Source organism: Perissodus microlepis, chromosome 8, assembly GCF_051167445.1.
Source record: "Perissodus microlepis isolate ML-2025 ecotype Zambia chromosome 8, ASM5116744v1, whole genome shotgun sequence".
Lineage (NCBI taxonomy): Eukaryota > Metazoa > Chordata > Actinopteri > Cichliformes > Cichlidae > Perissodus > Perissodus microlepis.
Window position 1 is genome coordinate 873,751 of NC_140468.1, and position 19,282 is coordinate 893,032.

At 50.9% G+C, this 19,282-nt stretch overlaps 2 protein-coding genes across 4 annotated transcripts; one reads left to right on the plus strand and one right to left on the minus strand.

The window, feature by feature from the left end:
* Nucleotides 1-646: 646 nt before the first annotated feature.
* slc16a12b (solute carrier family 16 member 12b) lies at nucleotides 647-4,517 on the plus strand. Its single transcript, XM_084938612.1, has 6 exons — nucleotides 647-834; nucleotides 908-1,051; nucleotides 1,128-1,382; nucleotides 1,456-1,789; nucleotides 2,705-2,964; nucleotides 3,203-4,517. The coding sequence occupies exons 1-6, from the start codon at nucleotides 666-668 to the stop codon at nucleotides 3,394-3,396; spliced, it is 1,356 nt and encodes a 451-aa protein (XP_084794738.1). The 5' UTR covers nucleotides 647-665; the 3' UTR covers nucleotides 3,397-4,517.
* A 730-nt stretch (nucleotides 4,518-5,247) lies between these two features.
* Nucleotides 5,248-19,185, minus strand: LOC146380972 (kinesin-like protein KIF20B). Of its 3 annotated transcripts, none has more exons than XM_084936923.1 (32): nucleotides 18,789-19,185; nucleotides 18,142-18,248; nucleotides 17,572-17,661; nucleotides 16,983-17,102; nucleotides 16,739-16,877; nucleotides 16,476-16,660; nucleotides 16,353-16,395; nucleotides 15,845-15,990; nucleotides 14,134-14,206; nucleotides 13,499-13,610; nucleotides 13,351-13,422; nucleotides 11,562-11,708; nucleotides 11,063-11,225; nucleotides 10,674-10,970; nucleotides 10,372-10,475; nucleotides 10,170-10,290; nucleotides 9,966-10,083; nucleotides 9,480-9,541; nucleotides 9,269-9,388; nucleotides 9,050-9,197; nucleotides 8,767-8,967; nucleotides 8,515-8,639; nucleotides 8,258-8,431; nucleotides 8,023-8,177; nucleotides 7,782-7,948; nucleotides 7,620-7,694; nucleotides 6,726-6,910; nucleotides 6,541-6,633; nucleotides 6,050-6,109; nucleotides 5,893-5,962; nucleotides 5,611-5,729; nucleotides 5,248-5,526 (listed from the first exon to the last, which is right to left on the minus strand). In XM_084936923.1, the coding sequence occupies exons 2-32, from the start codon at nucleotides 18,241-18,243 to the stop codon at nucleotides 5,443-5,445; spliced, it is 3,870 nt and encodes a 1,289-aa protein (XP_084793049.1). In that variant the 5' UTR covers nucleotides 18,244-18,248; nucleotides 18,789-19,185; the 3' UTR covers nucleotides 5,248-5,442. The 3 variants fall into 3 exon arrangements, with proteins under 3 accessions (XP_084793049.1, XP_084793047.1, XP_084793048.1); XM_084936921.1 differs by having other exon boundaries at nucleotides 10,372-10,478; XM_084936922.1 differs by having other exon boundaries at nucleotides 10,372-10,478; nucleotides 18,142-19,185.
* Nucleotides 19,186-19,282: the final 97 nt, after the last annotated feature.

The following is a 19,282-nucleotide window of genomic DNA, read 5'->3' on the forward strand; positions in this document are numbered from 1 at the left end:
GATGAAAGGAAGAAAAATAGGGTCAAAATTCGTACTTGTAACTTGCAGGGTTTTTTTTTCTAAGTCCACACACAAATCATTTTTACACACACAAATCTTTTTTACAAGTACAAAATATTTATGACCACATTTTGAGCCCATACCGTCCTCCATGTTTCTCACTGCAGTTATACAACAACACATTAATCCTGAAGTTATGTGTGACTGGCACACATTACATAACAAACACACACACACACGCCTGCCCTGCTGGTTAATGGGGACTCTGTCTCTGCTGATAGGAAACAGGAACAGGCTTTCTGTTCTGTTCACTGACAATGCTTTGTTTACAGGAAGTGCCGCCTTAAACCCTCCCCTACTTCCTGTTCTGACTCTAATCAGCATTATGAAGACTTAACTTTACGTCCATCTTTATGTACAGTCTGTTTTGGGGGAGAACTACAATTCCCAAGATGCATTTAAGCAACAAACATCCAATCAGTGAGCTACAAATCTTTGTGTGCAGCGCTTTGTGACTGCCTGTCTGTGAAAAGCGCTTAATAAATAAACTTTACTTACTTACAAAGTCAGCTGACTGCAAAAGATGAAGAAATTCTATTTAAATCTGAGCAGCAGCAAAGAATGATGGGTACTGTAGTGCACTGAAACTTTTTTCAGGGACAGCCATGGTGTGTCTTTGCAGCCGAGCGTCAAACGTGGGGGCAGTGTTAACCCTCTCTTGTGTCTGCAGGTGTGTCTCCATCTTCTTCGTGGAGTTCCAGGCTCACTTCGGGGCCGACTACGCCGCCACCGCCTGGATCCACAGCCTGCTGGACTGCAGCACCATGCTGTGTGGTGAGTACCGCCAATCAGACATCACAGAGTGGTTCTTGTGGTCACGTGAGGCTGAGCGTGCCTGTGTGTGCAGCTCCCGTCGGCAGTCTGGTGGGGAGCCGCTGCTCCTGCCGGGCGGCGGTGGTGGCGGGGGGCCTTCTGGCCTCCTGCGGCCTCCTGCTCAGCTCCTTCGCCACCAGCCTGGAGATGCTTTACTTCAGCGCCGGGATCCTGACAGGTCAGACTCAGACATGTCCTCCCCATCTTACAGCGGCGTGCTCTTTATCATGCTGACACGTAAAATCTGTCCGCAGGTCTGGGCTTCGCCCTCTGCTACACCCCCACCATCGCCCTGGTGGGCTGTTACTTCCAGCGGAGGAAGGCGCTGGCGTACGGTGTCGCCATGTCGGGCAGCGGGATCGGGACCTTCGTGCTGGCTCCGGTGGTGCAGATGCTCATCGAGTTGTACTCGTGGAGGGGGGCACTGCTCGTCCTCAGCGCCTTCGTTGCAAACCTGTGCGTCTGTGGAGCGCTGCTCCGACCAATAGCACTGCCGGAGGAGCAGTGTGGTAGGTGTTCTCATCAATCACGTTCCCTCAGCGGGCCAATCAGAATCAGACTCACCTGTGCGTTCTGGTGCAGGTGACATCTCACAGCAGGACGTGGAGAAACCTCCCAAAGAGTCTGTGGACCTCGTAGCTCCGCCTCCTCCACCTGAAAGCTCCGCCCCCAGGCTGAGGAGAATGTGGCGCCTCCTGTCCTGTGGGGAGTACCGCTTCCTGCTGCTGCCTGACTTTCTGGGTCTGGCCGTGTCCTTCCTGTTTCTGGCCAGCGGCTGCAGCCTCCCCTTCGTTTACCTGGTGCCCTACGCCCTGAGTGCCGGCATCAGCCACCAGCACGCCGCCTTCCTCATGTCCATCCTGGGGGTCATCGACATCGTGGGGAACATCACCTTCGGCTGGCTGACGGACAGAAGGTAAGGCGAGTGTGCGCGAGGACGAACACTGACGCTGGCCTGTTCCACACGTTACAGCCTCGTTCCAGAGGGGAACATTCGACACCCACAGCGAGCGCGAGCACGTTTATTAACACGTACATAAGACTCACAGCCTTCCTGTGACTCTCAGGGCTCAGCGCAGGTGCTTCCTGCTTCCACTGCTCTGGACCTCAGACTAGGGTGAAGGTTCATCCTCCACCAGGTCATTGTCCTGGTGGAGGATGAACTCCGTCCACACGTGACGCTTAAAGACCTGAGGCTGTACCTGCTGCCAAAGGTGCTTCAACTAGGTGCTTTGGGGTTCCTGTAGCTCAGGAGGTAGAGCAGGTCACCGATCAGAAGGTCGGTGGTTCGATCCCTGGCTCCTCCCTGGATCCCTGGCATGCCAAGTGTTCTTGGGCAAGATACTAACCCCAGGTTGCTCTCGCAGTGTGAATGTAGTTAGAAAGCGCTAAGTACACAGAAAGTGCTTGTGAGAATGGCAGTGATTGGGTGACTGAGCGCGTTGAGTACTCCGGGTGAGTAGAAAAGTGTTACATAAGAATCAGTCCATTTACCGGACCCAAGCTGCGAGTCGTCTCCTCCATGTTAGATTTTACTTCATCTTTGATACGTTTGCGAGAATTCAAAGCACACGTCCGGCGTGTCGCTCTGTGTTTAGGATTTTGACCTTTACTTGGTGCTGCTCAGCGCCTTCGAGCTCGTGCAGGCGTGACTTCAGCATCACAGCGAGCGTCACAATGTTTGCAGGTGACAGCGATGGAGACGCCCACTCGACTTTGCAGCAGAACGCTTTCTGTCTGCTCAGCGAAAAACATTTTTAAAGGGACAGTTCACACAAACATGGCTGACATTTGAGTGCTGATGCCGTCGGGCGTCCTGTTTGTCTCTCAGGTGTTTGAAGCCGCACCGCCTGGCCTGTTACGTCTTCTCGGTCGGGATGGAGGGTCTCTGCTGCCTCTTCACGCCATTACTTTGTTCCTTCCCGCTCCTCGTGCCCTTTGCCGTGCTCTACGGCTACTTCGACGGCGCCTACGTGGCTCTGATCCCAGTGGTGACGTCTGATGTGGTCGGAACTACGTATCTGTCCTCAGCTCTGGGCGTTGTCTACTTCCTCCACGCCATACCTTACCTGGTCAGCCCACCCATTGGAGGTGAGGGAAACAGCTCCACCCTCCTGCTTCATCCATCTTTAAAAGAGAAAAAACTTTAAATCCACTTAAATTTTAAATATATGTGTTCAAAGACCGTCCGTCATTTCAGTACAAGCAGTAACTTATGGAGCGTGTAATTGTCCTCACAAACGTCATTGGATATTTGAAATCTGATGACATCACTCTGACATCGCCTGCTGATGATGTCACACCTGAAACTCTTCTTCTCTTTCTGCAGGCTGGCTGGTTGATGTTACAGGAAGTTACACAGCCACTTTCTTCCTCAGCGGCGCCGCTCTGCTGGCCAGCGCGGTCATTCTTTCCGCCGTCACTGGAATTCGCCATTGCCGCCATCGATCAGATTTGGTGCTGCTGCCATCTTCTGAAAACCGTCATCAGGGAACCCGAGCCCCTCCACCTCAGTCTGTCTGACCAATCAGGTGGTTTCATCACCTTCAACAGGAAGGTGTTACCTCACAACCCTTAGGCTACGTTCACTCTGCAGGTCTTGATGCTCAATTCAGATTTTTTGATCAAATCTGATTTTTTGTCTGCTCGTTCACACTACAAATAAAATGCGACAGCAAACGCGCTCTAGTGTGAACGCTCAAAGCGCCACATGCGCAAAAGAAGACGTCACACACAACGGCTCTGTTTAGACCCAGAGCAAACAGTGTTGTTTGACTGATGGCCTTAATATAAAGACTTCGGACTTTACGTTTCCCAATTTTTGCTTTAAGTTATTTTGTTATTTACATAATAATGTAAATAACCTAACAATGATCCTTATTGCTGTTGTTTCTCCAACGTTGTTCCCAACAGTTTCACTGGATGGACAGGAAGCGTTCGCGATGTCTTCTCCGGCGCTGATAATCGGCGTCTGTCTTGTGTCGGTGACGTAAAAGACGGATTTAATGCGACATGACCATTCAGTAGCACATATGAAAGTGACCCAGGTCAGATTTGAAAATATCGGATTTGTGCCGTTCACACTGTCAGACCATGATCGGATAGATGGGTCGCACAGGGTCAAAAAAGTCAGATTTGATGCTTTCGCCTGCAGCGTGAACGCAGCCTAAGAGAAAAGTACCAATCAGATTCCTCGACACCAAAACCAAGCAGACGGCTAAACAGGCTGACTGACAGGTGCCAATCAAACGATGACTTCACAGGAAGTGAAATCCTTTTAGTCTGCTGAAAACGATAGAATGATTTTGTTTTAATGTTGAAGAAACTCACAGCTTCCTGTCTGAGCTGCCTCATTATGTGTGTGTGTGTGTGTGTGTGTGTGTGTGTGTGTGTGTGTGTGTGTGTGTGTGTGTGTGAGAGAGAGAGAGAGAGAGAGAGAGAGAGAGTGAGAGTGTGTGTGTGTGAGAGAGAGTGAGAATGGACCAGAATCATCTTCAGGTGTAACTCAGGTTACCTGTACCTGAGTCAGGTGCTGGTAGATGTCAGCGTGTGAGCAGCGGGGCTGAAAACGCTGCTGATTGGTGGAGAGCGTGATGTCACTGCTGATGTCACAGTCAGAGTGATGCTGATGTTTGTAAGGTGTTACAGGAAATAAAAGCTGTGCCTCAGTTTGTGCCTCCTGCGTTTTCTTCATGGATCAGCTGGACCTCTGCGGTCGTCCAGCTCACGTTAGCTTAACCCTGAAATAAATAGCGAGGACAACTTTGCTCCGCCCTCCTCCACCCAGCAGGTCAGCCAGCGCAAGGAGAAGCTGCTGGTGACAGACCTTGAGCTGAGGAATCAGCAGCTTCATCCTGATTCTGCGGCTCACCTCGAGTCCTCGCTGCCAGCAGAGGTTATGTCATTGAAGGAGCCCCAGGTGGCTCAGGTAAGACCTCTGAAGCCACTTTATCTGACACGCCCACCCCGACACGTCAGCGTGAACACGTCAGCAGCGACTCAGAGGTCAGCGTGTTGCCCAGGGACAGACTGGAGCAGGGATCCAACTCCCAACCATCGGCTCCGTCTCCTGAGCTACAGCCGCCTCAGGTGCTCCCTCAAACACTGGAGTCTGAACGTTCATGTGACATCTCCACATTTCAGCACCAGACAGGAAGTGAAGTCACACACTGAGGAAGCTACAGTAAAACTTTATTTACAGCATGAATCCCATTGAGTCACTGCAGACAGACTCAGAGCTCGAGCAGAAACTTACCGAGGCGCCCCGGCCTCCGCCCGCTGCAGGGACGGACCGAACACCGGTCACCGAGACATTTACTTTGTCTTTATGTCGACGACCTCACGTGAGTGCGGCCGAAAGAAGCTTCACCTGGACATGATTCAGCTCACCTTTATTTACATCACAGCAGTCACAGAGATCCACCTTAAACAATTCCACCTTAAATTTAAAGCCTCACAAAGGTGAACTGGTGGGTTTCTGTTTTTTTAAAGGTCCAAACATTAAAAAGAAACAAACAAACAAACTGATGACAGACGAAGAACGCCGTACATTAAAGATCAATCATGATGTCACTTCCTGCAGGTTTGAGAGCGTAGCTTCCTCTTCATGATGCTGTGGTCGCTCTCCCGACCCTCCTCCGCTGCTCCGGGCGTCTGACGGGACAAACAAAGACGCATTCATATTTAGAAACAAACAGCCAACTCCGCTTCACGCCTCAGAGTCAGACTCCGTCTCACCGTGTGTGGCGAGTCCACCATCGGCGCCCACGGGTCCATATTGTAAAGCTTCCTGCGGCCTCGCCGGGGTTTGGTTGCCACGGTTACCGCCTCCTTCTCCACCGAGCTTGTGTTTTTATCTGCAGAGAGGACGGGACGGTGAGTTCGCTGTGGAGCCGCAGGGCCTGACGAGCCTGTTAGAAACACTTCAGCTAAACTTTTTTCTGTTGTAACATAAAGTCAGACACGGTGGCAGCTCAGCGCTGCCCCCTGCTGGCGCTGGGTGATCGAGGTGTGGCTGACCTTTGCTGCCCAGGACGCACGGTGAGGTGTGGATCGCCTCTTCAATCTTCTGCAGAGCGCATCCTCTCTCCTGCACCACAGAAGAAGAAGGAGGAGGTTTCAGGTGAGGGCTCTGAGGACGTGTGAGTTCATCTACCTGTCGGCTGGGACGGCTCACCTGAACGCAACGGGCGTTTCCCCTCGGTTTGTTCCTCTTGTTTTCACTGGACACCAAATGCTGAAACACAACAGCACACACATGTCAGAGCGCCTGAGACACACAAACAAACACACTCTGGGAGGCGGCTCCACCCTCTGGTGATTTTCAGCGCTGCAGACAGATTTATACGAAAGGAAAGAAGAAGAACGGAGTGTCAGCTTGTTGAGGTGATGCTGGTGGCGGCACCTGTCGTTCAGGAGAATACTGCGGCGGCTTCCTGCTGTATAACGGATAGACTGAGTATACTGGCGCCCTTACACTCCTCCGTGCTGAGAAGGCTGCTGGCGGCGAGAATCTGCCAGTCTGGCACAGTGAGGCGAGATGAGGCGGCGCTTCAGAAGACGATAAAAGTCTAACACGTGGTGATTTTAACCCGGGATGCAGTGACGGGTTAAAATCTTAATTATTCACCCAACCACAGCGATAGGCTTAAATAGGCTCCGCCCTACCTCCAGCTCGCAGCTCTTCCTCTTCCTCCCCGTGGTTCTGGGAGTTTTCTTCCTGGCGGCCATGTTGGACCTAAGAGGAGAGTCTCGAAGGTCCTGAAAGAAAAGTAAAAACATAAAGCAGAACGCTCCTTCGTGAAAACCCGTCAGCATTTCTTCTTCTCTTGTACTTTTTGAGGCTGACTTACCTGAGTGTCTCTCTGCTTCATCACTGCCTCACACTCCCCACTCTTCATCCTCTTGCCCCCCCCATCCTCCTCCTGTCTCCTCTCCTGCAGTTTCTGGATCTCCTTCTTCAGCTCTTCCACCAGAGGCAGCGTCTTCTCCTCCTCCATGGCCCTGTTCTCCTTCTCCTCCTCCCTCCTCCGCAGCTCTGACAGGAAAAACAGGTCGGAATCAAACCAAAGACACACACAGACACACACACAGACACACACACGCACAGACAGACACAGACACAGACACACAGACAGACACAGACACACACACAGACACACGCACGCACAGACACACGCACAGACAGACGCACAGACACACAGACAGACAGACACACGCACACGCACAGACACACACGCACAGACAGACAGACACACGCACAGACAGACAGACACACGCACAGACACACAGACAGACAGACACACGCACACGCACAGACACACACGCACAGACAGACACACGCACACGCACAGACACACACGCACAGACAGACGCACAGACAGACACACACACAGACAGACACACACACAGACAGACACAGACGCACAGACACAGACACACACACGCACAGACAGGCACACACACGCGCGCACACACACGCGCACACGCACAGACAGACACACAGACACACACACGCGCACAGACAGACACACAGACAGACACGCACAGACACACAGACAGACACACACAGACACACACACAGACACACGCACAGACACACGCACAGACACACACACAGAGACAGACACACGCACACACATAGACAGACACACGCACACACATAGACAGACACACACACACCGTGTGCCCTGACGTGCGCGTTAACAGGAAACAGTTTTCAGGTAACCAATCAGAGAGCGCGTTACCTCGACTGAGCGTCTCCACCTGTTGGCGGCTTTCTTCCAGACGTTTCTCCTTCTCATCCAAGACTCGCTGCAGCTCTGATACACAAACAACATCATCAGCCAATCAGCTGAGAGCAGCAGCCAGCTGACCGTCCCCTTCGGCTCATCTGATTGGTTACTTACCTCCCACCTCCATCTCCCGCTGCCTCCTCCTTTCCTCGCTGTCCTGAAATGCTGCTTGTAGGGCGTCGCCTTCTGAATCGAGCTCCGCCCTCAGGCTCTCCAGCTGGTGGGAGAATTCTGCTCTCTGATTGGCCAGCTCCTCTCTGAGCTCAGCGCACCTGTTCTCACTGCAGGAGGAGAAGACGAGTTTTAACCTCTGTTTATGGATCGATAAAACCTGATTGGTGGCAATATCGATCACCTGAGCGTAAGCTCCGCCTCCAGCCGCCGCTTGTCTGTCTGCAGCTCTTCGATCTGTTGGGATTTCTGAGCCGAGCGCTGGAGCGCCGCCTCGCTCTCCTTCTTCAGCTCCTCCATGGCGGCGTGGAAAACGCTGCTGCTCTGCCCCTCCTCCTCCTGAAAACATCAGCCAGTGAGTCATCATGAACACGATCCAGGATCAGCCAACCGGCTTTCACAAAAAAAAAAAAGAGAACCTTCACTTCCTGTCGAAGGCGCTCCAGTTCCTGTGTCAGACTGCTGACGGAGTTGTTCTTCTCCTCTGACTGGTGCTCCAGGTTGTGGAGGCGGGTCTTTGTGGCTTTGAACTGCTCTGATAGGCTGTCGGACCTGTCAGTCTGCTGTTTGAGCTGCACCTGCAGGCTGGTCACCTGGAGGGATGCAAAGACCGTCAGCAGAAGAAGAAGCAGCAGAAAAAGAAGGAGGAAAAGGAGAAGAAGAAGAAGCAGAAGACCTCCGTCTGCAGCTGGAAGATCCCGTTCACCAGAGCTTTGTTCTCCTTCTGCAGTCTGGACGCCTCCCTCTGCTCCGCCTCCAGAGACACCAACACAGTGTCACAGTTTGGACACCCGTCCAGGTCTACAGCAGGACAGAAAGGGGAGGAGTCAGGAGAGGAGACAAAGTGAGATAAGTTCAGTGTTTCTCTGTGATGAACAAAAGTATGTGGACGTGTGTGCTGCATATGCTGATGTTCCTGTCTACATACTTTTGAGTGCCAGCAGCTGCTCCTCCAGCAGCACCTGCTCCTTTTTCAGCCCCTCCACCTCCGCCACCCGGCTCCTCAGCTCCTCCTCCAGCCTTGCCTTCTCTTGCTGCAGCTCCTCCTCCCTCCCTCTGAGCTCCACGATGGCCTCGTTCTTTCTGTCATTTTCCTCCTGCAGCCTCCAGATCTCCTCCTCCAGGACCACTGAGGAGGAACATGATGATAGGAGCATGAAGGTTCAGCACAAGCGCTCCATGTTTCCCCCCTCCTCCTCCTCTCCCCTCACCTCTCCTGTTTGCTCCTCGCTGCTTCTCATCCTCCACAGAGTCACGCTGATGTTTCCTGCTCCTCTCCTCCTCCTGTCCTCTCCTCGTGCAGCCGCAGGTCTGCTGAAGCTCCAGCAGCTGCGACCGTATTGACTCCACCAGCTGCTTCTGCACGAAAGAACACCGCGTTAGGCCTCAGTGGGAATCGAACCTGGAAACCACGAACAGAGCCCACTCACGTCTCGGGTGGCGTCCTCCACGGCATCGTCCATGGCTGCCTGGAGCCCGGAAAGGGCGCCGTCCTTCTGCCGACACAACTCCATCAGTTTCGACACCTCCTGCTGCTGCTGCTGCAGACGCTGGAGGAGAACACGAGGAGAAGAGTTAGTGGAGCAGAGCCGAGTGAGAGCAGGAGCCAGGACACCACAGGAGGAGGACGCTCGGAGGTACCTTCTCGGCTTCTTGCAGTTGGTCACGTGACTGCTGGTTATCCAGTCGCAGCGCCTCCAGCTCTGCAGGGACAAATCAGAGTGACCTCAGCGAGAAGTGTGCACGTGTGTGTGCACGTTACAGTCAAAGGGCCGCGACTCCTCGGCGACTCTTCAGACACTTAGACAGACAACTGTCTTTAACAAACAGCGAGGGCTGTTTTACACTGCACGGCGAACACGCTACAATAGTCACATGACCGCCTATGAGCACGCGCTGTGGCGACAGTGGGACGGAAAAAGTCCCGTTAAACAGGAAGAAACCAGAAGCAGAACCAGGGAGGAAGACGGGACAAAGACGGGCTGAGAGCTAGAGACTAAGAACAACTAATGATTAAAGATGGAGGCCTGACGGCTCCACCCAACTTTAATCATTAAGTACTAATTTCACCTGCTGGCGTCCTCTTTAAACCCCGCCCCCTGGTCCTGTGCTGTGTGTGTGTGGTACCTGTGCTGTGTGTGTGCTCGGTCAGACAGCGGTGGACACTCTGAGCGTCCTCTCTGATCTTCTCCAGGTCTTGACTCATGGAGCTGATGATTCCCTCCAGCAGCACCACCTGCTCCTCCTAACAGTCGATCACGATCAATACTGAGTAATGGATCCTGCCTGTGTGTGTGTGTCTGTGTGTATTCCTGTGTGTGTCTGTGTCACCTTGTTGCTGTCCGTGCTAAGAGCAGACAGGTCGACCGTCTTACTGACGAGGTTCTTCAGGATCTCCACCCTCTTCTCCGCCCGCTCCTCCAGGATCTCCCGCTCCTTCTCCAGGCGGTCGCTGACAGACACGTGGACAAACCTGCCGTTAAAACGTCACATGATCGCAGCACCGGTCACATGACGGCAGGCCTGCACTCACCTGTAGTCCTTCTCCATCTTTTTAAAGAGCTCCATGAACTCAGCGCTGACTTCTTCTCTGACCTGAGCCTCGAGAACGAGACGCAGCGCCGCCTCCCTGCCCTCCTGCTGAAACACGCACATCAGCAAACAACACACCGGTTTTAAGCCCCTCCTCCCTTGTAGGGGAGACGTTACTGACTGAAGCGCAAGGACTCCTGGTGGCATTATAAACATCAGGATGTGCACGCCGTCGTTGACGTTTTAATGAAAGCGGCTGAAAACTAACATCAGTGATGACATCAGCAGGTTCAGCATCGTTACCTTCTCTTCCTCCTCCATCGTCACGTCCCACTCCTCCTCATTCTCGCCTCCTGCCTCCAGGACCGTTCCCTCCATCATGCTCTCCTCCTCCCCATCTTCCTCACCCTCTTCGCCATCTTCGTCCTCCAGCACGTCCTCCAGGCTCGTCTCCCAGGCGACCAGCGAGCTCTTTCTGCCCCTCCCTGCCACGTTTCTGCGGCAGTCTGCCTCGTCGATGATCAGCGACAGCTCCATGGCCGACCTCTGGGAGGAACCGGGACCGTCGGGGACCGTCGGCCTCGAGTTCAGCACCACCACCTGCGCCCAGGTGGGAATGTGTCAACAGTCCTTAACCACACGTTTCCAGCAGGTCTCACGATGGAAACAGGAAGTCTGACACGCTCACTGACCTTCTGAGCCAGCGCCGAGAACTTGAGCACGTTGAGCGTCTCGTCGAAGCACGACGAGTTCTGGTTGATGTTGACCACCATGCAGACCCGCCCGGCACCACAGAAGAAGAACTGCAGGAAGTGTGTGAGCTTGGACTCCCTGAAGGGAATGTGGTGCTGAAACCTGCAGCGAGGACACAGGTGTCATAGTTCTGACGGGATGATGTCACAAACAACAACGTGACAATAAGTAAAGTTGCTTTGATGGGAGCGTGGCGAGGAGATAACAGTGTCGGGCTGATGACGGCCCTCCATCAGAGCCGTTCTTACAAACTCAAACGTGCTCTTTGCCGTCACGTTCCTCGTCTACAATAATGAAATTATTTAGATCAGAGTAAAACGACGGGTTTAGTCAGGATGAGAAACATGACGTCATCACAGTAAATCATTTCTTCCGATGAGGACGCGCGGGCTCGTCCCGACCCTCCGTGCACAAACTAAACCTCAGTGTGACTCTTACTTGGCGTTCTGGTTGAGCCTCATGGCGTGGATGCACTTTCCAAGCGTGAGCAGCGAGCTGTTGATGTTCCCTGCCTCCTTCAGCCTCTCGCCGGTGTTGTGCGTCCGCGAGCACCTCTCCGACCCGGCCAGATCGCACAGCGCGAGTCTGAACACACATATACAGGGAGTGCAGAATTATTAGGCAAGTTGTATTTTTGAGGAATAATGTTATTATTGAACAACAACCATGTTCTCAATGAACCCAAAAAACTCATTAATATCAAAGCTGAATGTTTTTGGAGTAGTTTTTAGTTTGTTTTTAGTTTTAGCTATTTTAGGGGGATATCTGTGTGTGCAGGTGACTATTACTGTGCATAATTATTAGGCAACTTAACCAAAAACAAATATATACCCATTTCAATTGTTTATTTTTACCAGTGACACCAATATAACATCTCCACATTCACAAATATACATTTCTGACATTCAAAAACAAAACAAAAACAAATCAGCGACCAATATAGCCACCTTTCTTTGCAAGGACACTCAAAAGCCTGCCATCCATGGATTCTGTCAGTGTTTTGATCTGTTCACCATCAACATTGCGTGCAGCAGCAACCACAGCCTCCCAGACACTGTTCAGAGAGGTGTACTGTTTTCCCTCCTTGTAAATCTCACATTTGATGATGGACCACAGGTTCTCAATGGGGTTCAGATCAGGGGAACAAGGAGGCCATGTCATTAGTTTTTCTTCTTTTATACCCTTTCTTGCCAGCCACGCTGTGGAGTACTTGGACGCGTGTGATGGAGCATTGTCCTGCATGAAAATCATGTTTTTCTTGAAGGATGCAGACTTCTTCCTGTACCACTGCTTGAAGAAGGTGTCTTCCAGAAACTGGCAGTAGGACTGGGAGTTGAGCTTGACTCCATCCTCAACCCGAAAAGGCCCCACAAGCTCATCTTTGATGATACCAGCCCAAACCAGTACTCCACCTCCACCTTGCTGGCGTCTGAGTCGGACTGGAGCTCTCTGCCTTTACCAATCCAGCCACGGGCCCATCCATCTGGCCCATCAAGACTCACTCTCATTTCATCAGTCCATAAAACCTTAGAAAAATCAGTCTTGAGATATTTCTTGGCCCAGTCTTGACGTTTCAGCTTGTGTGTCTTGTTCAGTGGTGGTCGTCTTTCAGCCTTTCTTACCTTGGCCATGTCTCTGAGTATTGCACACCTTGTGCTTTTGGGCACTCCAGTGATGTTGCAGCTCTGAAATATGGCCAAACTGGTGGCAAGTGGCATCTTGGCAGCTGCACGCTTGACTTTTCTCAGTTCATGGGCAGTTATTTTGCGCCTTGGTTTTTCCACACGCTTCTTGCGACCCTGTTGACTATTTTGAATGAAACGCTTGATTGTTCGATGATCACGCTTCAGAAGCTTTGCAATTTTGAGACTGCTGCATCCCTCTGCAAGATATCTCACTATTTTTGACTTTTCTGAGCCTGTCAAGTCCTTCTTTTGACCCATTTTGCCAAAGGAAAGGAAGTTGCCTAATAATTAGGCACACCTGATATAGGGTGTTGATGTCATTAGACCACACCCCTTCTCATTACAGAGATGCACATCACCTAATATGCTTAATTGGTAGTAGGCTTTCGAGCCTATACAGCTTGGAGTAAGACAACATGCATGAAGAGGATGATGTGGACAAAATACTCATTTGCCTAATAATTCTGCACTCCCTGTAGAAGTATCACCTGCACGCCCCGCCTCCGCCGCACACTCATTGCAGAACTGTGAGCCCGACTTACTCGCTGATGCCGAGGACTCTGGGAACGCCGACGTCATCCACGCGCAGGATCCTGATGGAGAAGATGCTGTGGCTGCAGAACACAGAGTGGGCGTTACTGAAGCTAAACAACCGCAGGTGGAAACAGGACGACGGTGTCTGCTGCTGACCTCCTGCTGGACAGCTGGTTCAGGCGGGTGGAGGAGAAACTCTGGTTCCTCTTCCCGATCTTCATCACTCTGTACGCCTCCTCCGAACTGCTCACCTGGACCCAACGCAGGTCTGAGGGACATCGCAAACACAGTCATTAAACGGCGCGGCGAGCCTCAGCGCCTTGCAGCCGGCTGCTTTGATTTAGAAACACCATGACAACAAGCGCACTCGGCCACGCGAGTATTCGTGATGGTGAATATCTCGTGTCGACCACGGCAGGTTATCATCGTCACGGTAACCTACAGTGTCACAATCAACTTATTTATTTTCAGCTCCTAGCAGGAACTTCAAAATAAAAGCGCAGAGATCGTTTGCGAGGAATAGAGCAGCCGGTGTGAGAAACAATGGATTCATCAAACACGGTTAATCATTAATATTAATGATCAGCGACTCAGCTCTGTCTTATCCGTGTAACAGGTTTGATTTCAATATAATAATCTGTCGTGCCCACCGACAGTCATGGATTTAAAGTACTTCCTGTGTGTGGCTCACATATTGCAGTGGTTTCAGTGGGCGTGGCCATAGCTGGGCGGGACGTGAGGCGGACTAAACGAACTCCGACCCTCGGATCGTCTGTGAGAGCGAACGTTACCTTTGATGAATGAGTTTCCTTTCACGTCCTGAGACAGACGCAGGACCGTCCTCCTCTGCTGGCCGCCGGGAACCTGAACATCACACAGTCAGTCACATGGTCACAGGAGGCACAGCGCCCCCTGCAGCTGCACCGACACCACAGACATTGACACACATGCAGTAAAAGCAGCTGTAGACTGAGGGAATAAAGAGTAAGGCAGCCATGCTCAGAGAAAACTGAAACGTGTGTGTGTGTGACTGTGTGTGTGTGTGACTGTGTGTGTGAGCGCCTGCACCACGTGCTCAGTCCTGTTATTGGTTGGTAGCGGGTCAGCTGATCCTTATAAAACCAGAGAACAAAAAGAAGTGCAGGCAGAAGAAACCAGCCCTCGGGGATGAGAACCTACAGGTCAGAGGTCGTGACTGCTGAACACCGTTGATGCCCGGTGTCCATGGCTGTATCCCAATTCAGGGTCTGCAGCCTTAAAGGCCGCATTTTAAGGCCGATTACGTCACCGCGACGCGACGAAGGCTGTCCCAATTCAAAGGCTGCTCGAAATGCGGCCCTCAAATGCGTCCTTCATGTCACTGAATTTTAAGGATGTGGCGGTGTAGACTTCGTGGCCCAACATATCCCAGAATGCATAGCGCGGCGGTGGGTGTGGATAATTTTGCCAAAAAATAACGGCGGATGAGGGGCGCCCGAAGAGTAAACTTTAAGTACTGAATATGATGTCACTTATTTATGTGCAAATGTTTACTAACGAAGAACATGAAAACATTCCTGTTGGCCACATGTCGGCAAAGTTATGTGACATCAGTGACGTTTGTACTAACTTGGTTTTAAAGCCTTTACTTTAAAACATACGCCGTTCAATAGCTGAGCTTAATCTTACAGAGAATGATCAAAGCTCATGTAGAAAGAAACAAACAAATGAACAAAAGATTTTCTCCTTCATTTCTGTCAAACAAAGCTGTATGACACGTTTCCAGCTGTTAGCATCATGGTTGCTAGGCAACCTGGGCAGCACGACGGAGGCTAGACCGCCCATTTCACGAGCCTCGCACTTCCGGCCTTAGCGGTCTTTGAGTACGCGGCCCTTGAGGACCGTTAAGGCTGCAGACCCTGAATTGGGATACAGCCCATGTCAACACCTTCACTGAAGGGGACATCCCAACAAGAAAGAAGAAGGCTCCACCTGGTGGTGGAGCCTGGTTTCTTCTGCCTGCACTTCTTTTTGTTCTCTGGCTTTATAAGGATCAGCTGACCCGTTACCAACCAATAACAGGACTGAGCACGTGCTGCAGGCGCTCAGTAATTACAAGTTAAAGTCTCAGTGAGGCAGAGCTTCAGCTGTACAAAATAAAACTGAGGAAAAACAGTTAGTGATGGGTTCAGCCAATCACAGCCAAGATCATCAAGGCCGCCGGTGAGGTCAGAGCAGCATGTCTGCAAGGATCCATGTTTTTCCTCTTTAATGTACCCTGGGTCATTTGTTGGTTTATTGTGTGTACATTCCAGACGTGTCCAGTCTGCAGTGTGTGTTTGGTTTTCATGGATTTACTGTTATTGTTGTCATTTCCTGTTTTAATGGTAAAATCTAAAATTTAAAATAATGTTTTAATGGTTTACTTAAAGAGGCTCAGGATGAAAATGTGCAAACAAAACATGAATGTGTTCGTGTACTGGGATCACACACACCCACTCTGTGTGTGTGTGTGTGTGTCACCTGTTCGAGAAGGTCGTGGATGTTCTCGTTGTAAATCTCACAGAAGGAAACCCAGACGGAGAAACGGACGTTTGAGTCGACGTCCAAACAGAAGCTGTCGGCCTCTGAGACGCTGTTCACACTGCTGTCACTGCTCAGAGACGAGCCTGCACACACACGCGCGCACACACACACACAGCTCGTTTTAAAGTTTACAGTTAATCAGACGTCCGTTTGTTTTCTTTTCTTTAATAATTCACAATTTTATTTATAGAAAAACTGTTTGAGGAAAGCTTCAAACATCAACCTCTCAGCCAGGATCTGCAAATGAGTCCATCTGTTGTTGGACTGAGACACTGTTTGTTTCATCAGAGTAAATCAGTGTGAGGTGACATTAATAACCCACACACTCAACTCCTGCAGTTTATCTTCACAGATCAGTGATCACGCCTAACACCACCTTCAAAGATCATAAGCTCGGCGTTTCTCCAGCTTTTAGTCCCATCCTGATTAAATCAGAGTCACTGACCTTCGAGGAACGCCGACCTTCCAGTTGTCGCGCTTCGGTCGCTCTGTGGAGAGGAAGCAGAGACAGCTCAGCTCACCTCACGCGCTCACAACATGCTGCGACGCTCCCCGTCGCCCGCCTCACCTCCTTTAGCATCCTCAGCAGGTTCCTTTTGCTGCTGCTCTCGGCCGCCTGCTGGTCTGGAGTCAGTCTGCTGAAGTCTCGGCAGCGCTGAGGCTTCAGGTCGAGGCGGCCGTACAGGCGGCCTTCGATGCTGTTGAAGATGACCGACAGAGACCTGGGCAGCAGACCCGAGTCGTGGTCTGGACCTGAGCGACAGATGGACAGTTAGTCAGAGTCGGGCAGAGAGGCGGGTGATGGCAGACAGGAGGGGGCGGCGCTCTGACCGAGGAAGGTGAAGGTCTTCCCGGCGTTGGTGACTCCGTACGTGAAAACCAGACAGTTTCCCCCCTGCAGAACGTCTCGGACCAAACCCCGAACGGAGCCCTCGAACACCTTCCTCTGACTCGCCTCCGGACCGAACACCTGAAATACAACCACGACAGAAACAGCACACCTGAAGGCACCACGGCAACAACAGCGTGAAGCAAGTGGGACGGGTGTGCACAGCTCCGGTCAGGTGACACGTACCTGCGTGAAGGTGAACCTCTGGGCCGTTTGTGGGAGGGACTTGTCGCTCTGTCGGTTTGACTGGCAGCTCCTGGGAGGCTTGAGGACCACAGTGTCCGGCCCCTCGATGGTCACACAGTCCTACAGAGGAAAACACACCTGCGCTGCTCATTCAGGCCTACAGACTGTGAACAGTCCAGGTCTGTGAGCAGGTCACAAAGACGTGGCGGTGTGCGTGTGACAGATCTGATCCATAACCGATGATGGAATCAGGAATAAGAAAGTTTCCCTCTGCGTGTAAACGTTATGTGAGGAAGAAGTTTCTGCCTTATCCTCCTTAATATTTGTGTTTAGTGAAGCTTTGCTGAGCGTGGACTGAATGGAAGTTTGGTTCCTGCCAGCTTCACCTGTGTTTCACATCAGTCCTCTGTTTTTAACTGAATGACATCCAGCATGCTCCTCGGTGAGGAATACAGAACTGGTATCGATCCATTGATCTCTGCTGTAGACACCCAGAGCAGGAGAAAGCTGGAATAGTGAATCCCTGTAAAACACTGCGGTGTGTGTGTGTGTGTGTGTGTGTGTGTGTGTGTGTGTGTGTGTGTGTCACCTGTGCCTCTCCGCTGCCGCTCTCGGCTGCAGTAAAGGGTCGAACCCTCAGGTAAACCTGCAGGTTCTCTGACTGCTCCTGAGCGTCGTCCTGCAGAGAGAGCAGCATCAGTTACATGACCTGCATCCAACTCTAGAACAGGTAACCATCAGACAGCGACAGCATGTTACAGGAAACAGCAGATACAGATGTGCATGTGTGTGCATGGAGGATGAACACACTGGATGCTTTTAATGGGAAGTTTCCTGGAAACCAATAAACAAAAAACAAAGAAGATGGTTCTGATTTCACAGCAAACTGGAAGAAAATGGTGACTGTACTGATGCTTTGAATCAACCCTACACACATCAGTGGGCTTCAAACATAAAAGGACCACAGAGATCTTCGTTGTGTGGAAGACAGTTTGTGGTGTTTGTGGATCTCTCTGTGTATGTGGTTCAAAGGAAGAAACTCTGATTTAAACATGCGCAGGAACAACAGCACAGTGTGACGTTGCTCTGCAAGTCCCATGGATGGGTCCGTGATGTACTACAGCCTGTCCGAGGTCAGGGCAGACCGTGGTGGACCTACCTGTGTTGGCATGGCAGAAAACTCAGCCAGCAGGTCCTTCTTTATGTCCCCCACTTCCACTGGTCCCACTCTCTCCGGCCTTCCAGCTAAACTGGAATCCATTCTCTCTGCAAACACATCAGTCCAATCAACCACCGTTTTATCAAAGTCTCCCCGCGGGGAGTTTTACCTACAGCTCACAGGCAGCCTAGACCCCCGCTGAGTGCCTAATAGAGCTTTAATCTGCGCCGATTTTACCAGCTGGATGAGGTTCTGCCTTTAAACATGTCTCCCATGATCAGCCGGCTTCTGTGCGACTGAGATTCAAACGAGAGTTTTAATTTCCCAGAAATGATAATGGAGTTCGGCCTGACTCCAGCACTGCCCCAATACAAACTACTGGAGTGTAAACAGCCTGACTAAAACTGGCCACCACAGTCTCACAAACACAGCTCAGAGTAAATCACAGCTTTGACCAATCACAGCAAACAAACACAAAGAAACAACAGCAAACAGAAGGTAAACAAACACCGTTTTTACACTCCGCTAGCTTTGTTGTTAGCATTAGCCACCTCATCTACGCGTTTTTACGACTTCAGCAAAGCGGAACTTCGTTTTAAATAACAGGATTACGAATTAAAGCGATATTGTATGAAACTCGAACTCACGTGTCGTATATTTTATTTCACACACACTCTATTTACTACCGCAAACATGAGAAACAATCACTGCCTGTCGGCCTTGCTGCGCTGTCCTCTCCGCGGTTTACTTTTTAAACTAGAACAGTACGACCAATCAGAGAACGTATACGAAGTAACGTCACAGAATCGTTGTTGCCTTCATATAGAATCTCGCGAGATCACTATAGTGTTTCTTTTTAACAAATAAAGTCACACGACGCTGCTTTTTGTTGTTCCTGGTTTTGTTTAGTGACTGTCGAGTTTGGAGTTTTCTATATTTCAGAAATATAGAAATAAGTTATCGAAGCCAGTAACAAATGAACAAGTGTGTTAAAGAAATCAACCGTCATATTTGAAATTAAGAATAGCTGTCAGCCCTTTCAGAAAAAATGTAACATAAACTTTATTTAATTTTCTCTTCTCTTCGACTGAATTTTCTTCTATGTATGAATTCTTGTTCGGTAAAAAAAACCAAAATAAAA

Excerpts from the sequence above, each read along its gene's own strand:
- LOC146380972 (XM_084936921.1), bottom strand. The coding sequence starts at position 18,243 with ATGGATTCCAGTTTAGCTGGAAGGCCGGAGAGAGTGGGACCAGTGGAA. Across the intron at positions 8,640-8,766 it reads GCAGCTGCTGGCACTCAAAA|ACCTGGACGGGTGTCCAAAC; the intron begins GTATGTAGACAG and ends GTCCTGCTGTAG. Across the intron at positions 7,949-8,022 it reads GAGGCGGAGCTTACGCTCAG|TGAGAACAGGTGCGCTGAGC; the intron begins GTGATCGATATT and ends CTCCTCCTGCAG.
- slc16a12b (XM_084938612.1), top strand. The coding sequence starts at position 666 with ATGGTGTGTCTTTGCAGCCGAGCGTCAAACGTGGGGGCAGTGTTAACC. Across the intron at positions 1,052-1,127 it reads CAGCGCCGGGATCCTGACAG|GTCTGGGCTTCGCCCTCTGC; the intron begins GTCAGACTCAGA and ends ATCTGTCCGCAG. Across the intron at positions 1,790-2,704 it reads GGCTGGCTGACGGACAGAAG|GTGTTTGAAGCCGCACCGCC; the intron begins GTAAGGCGAGTG and ends TTTGTCTCTCAG.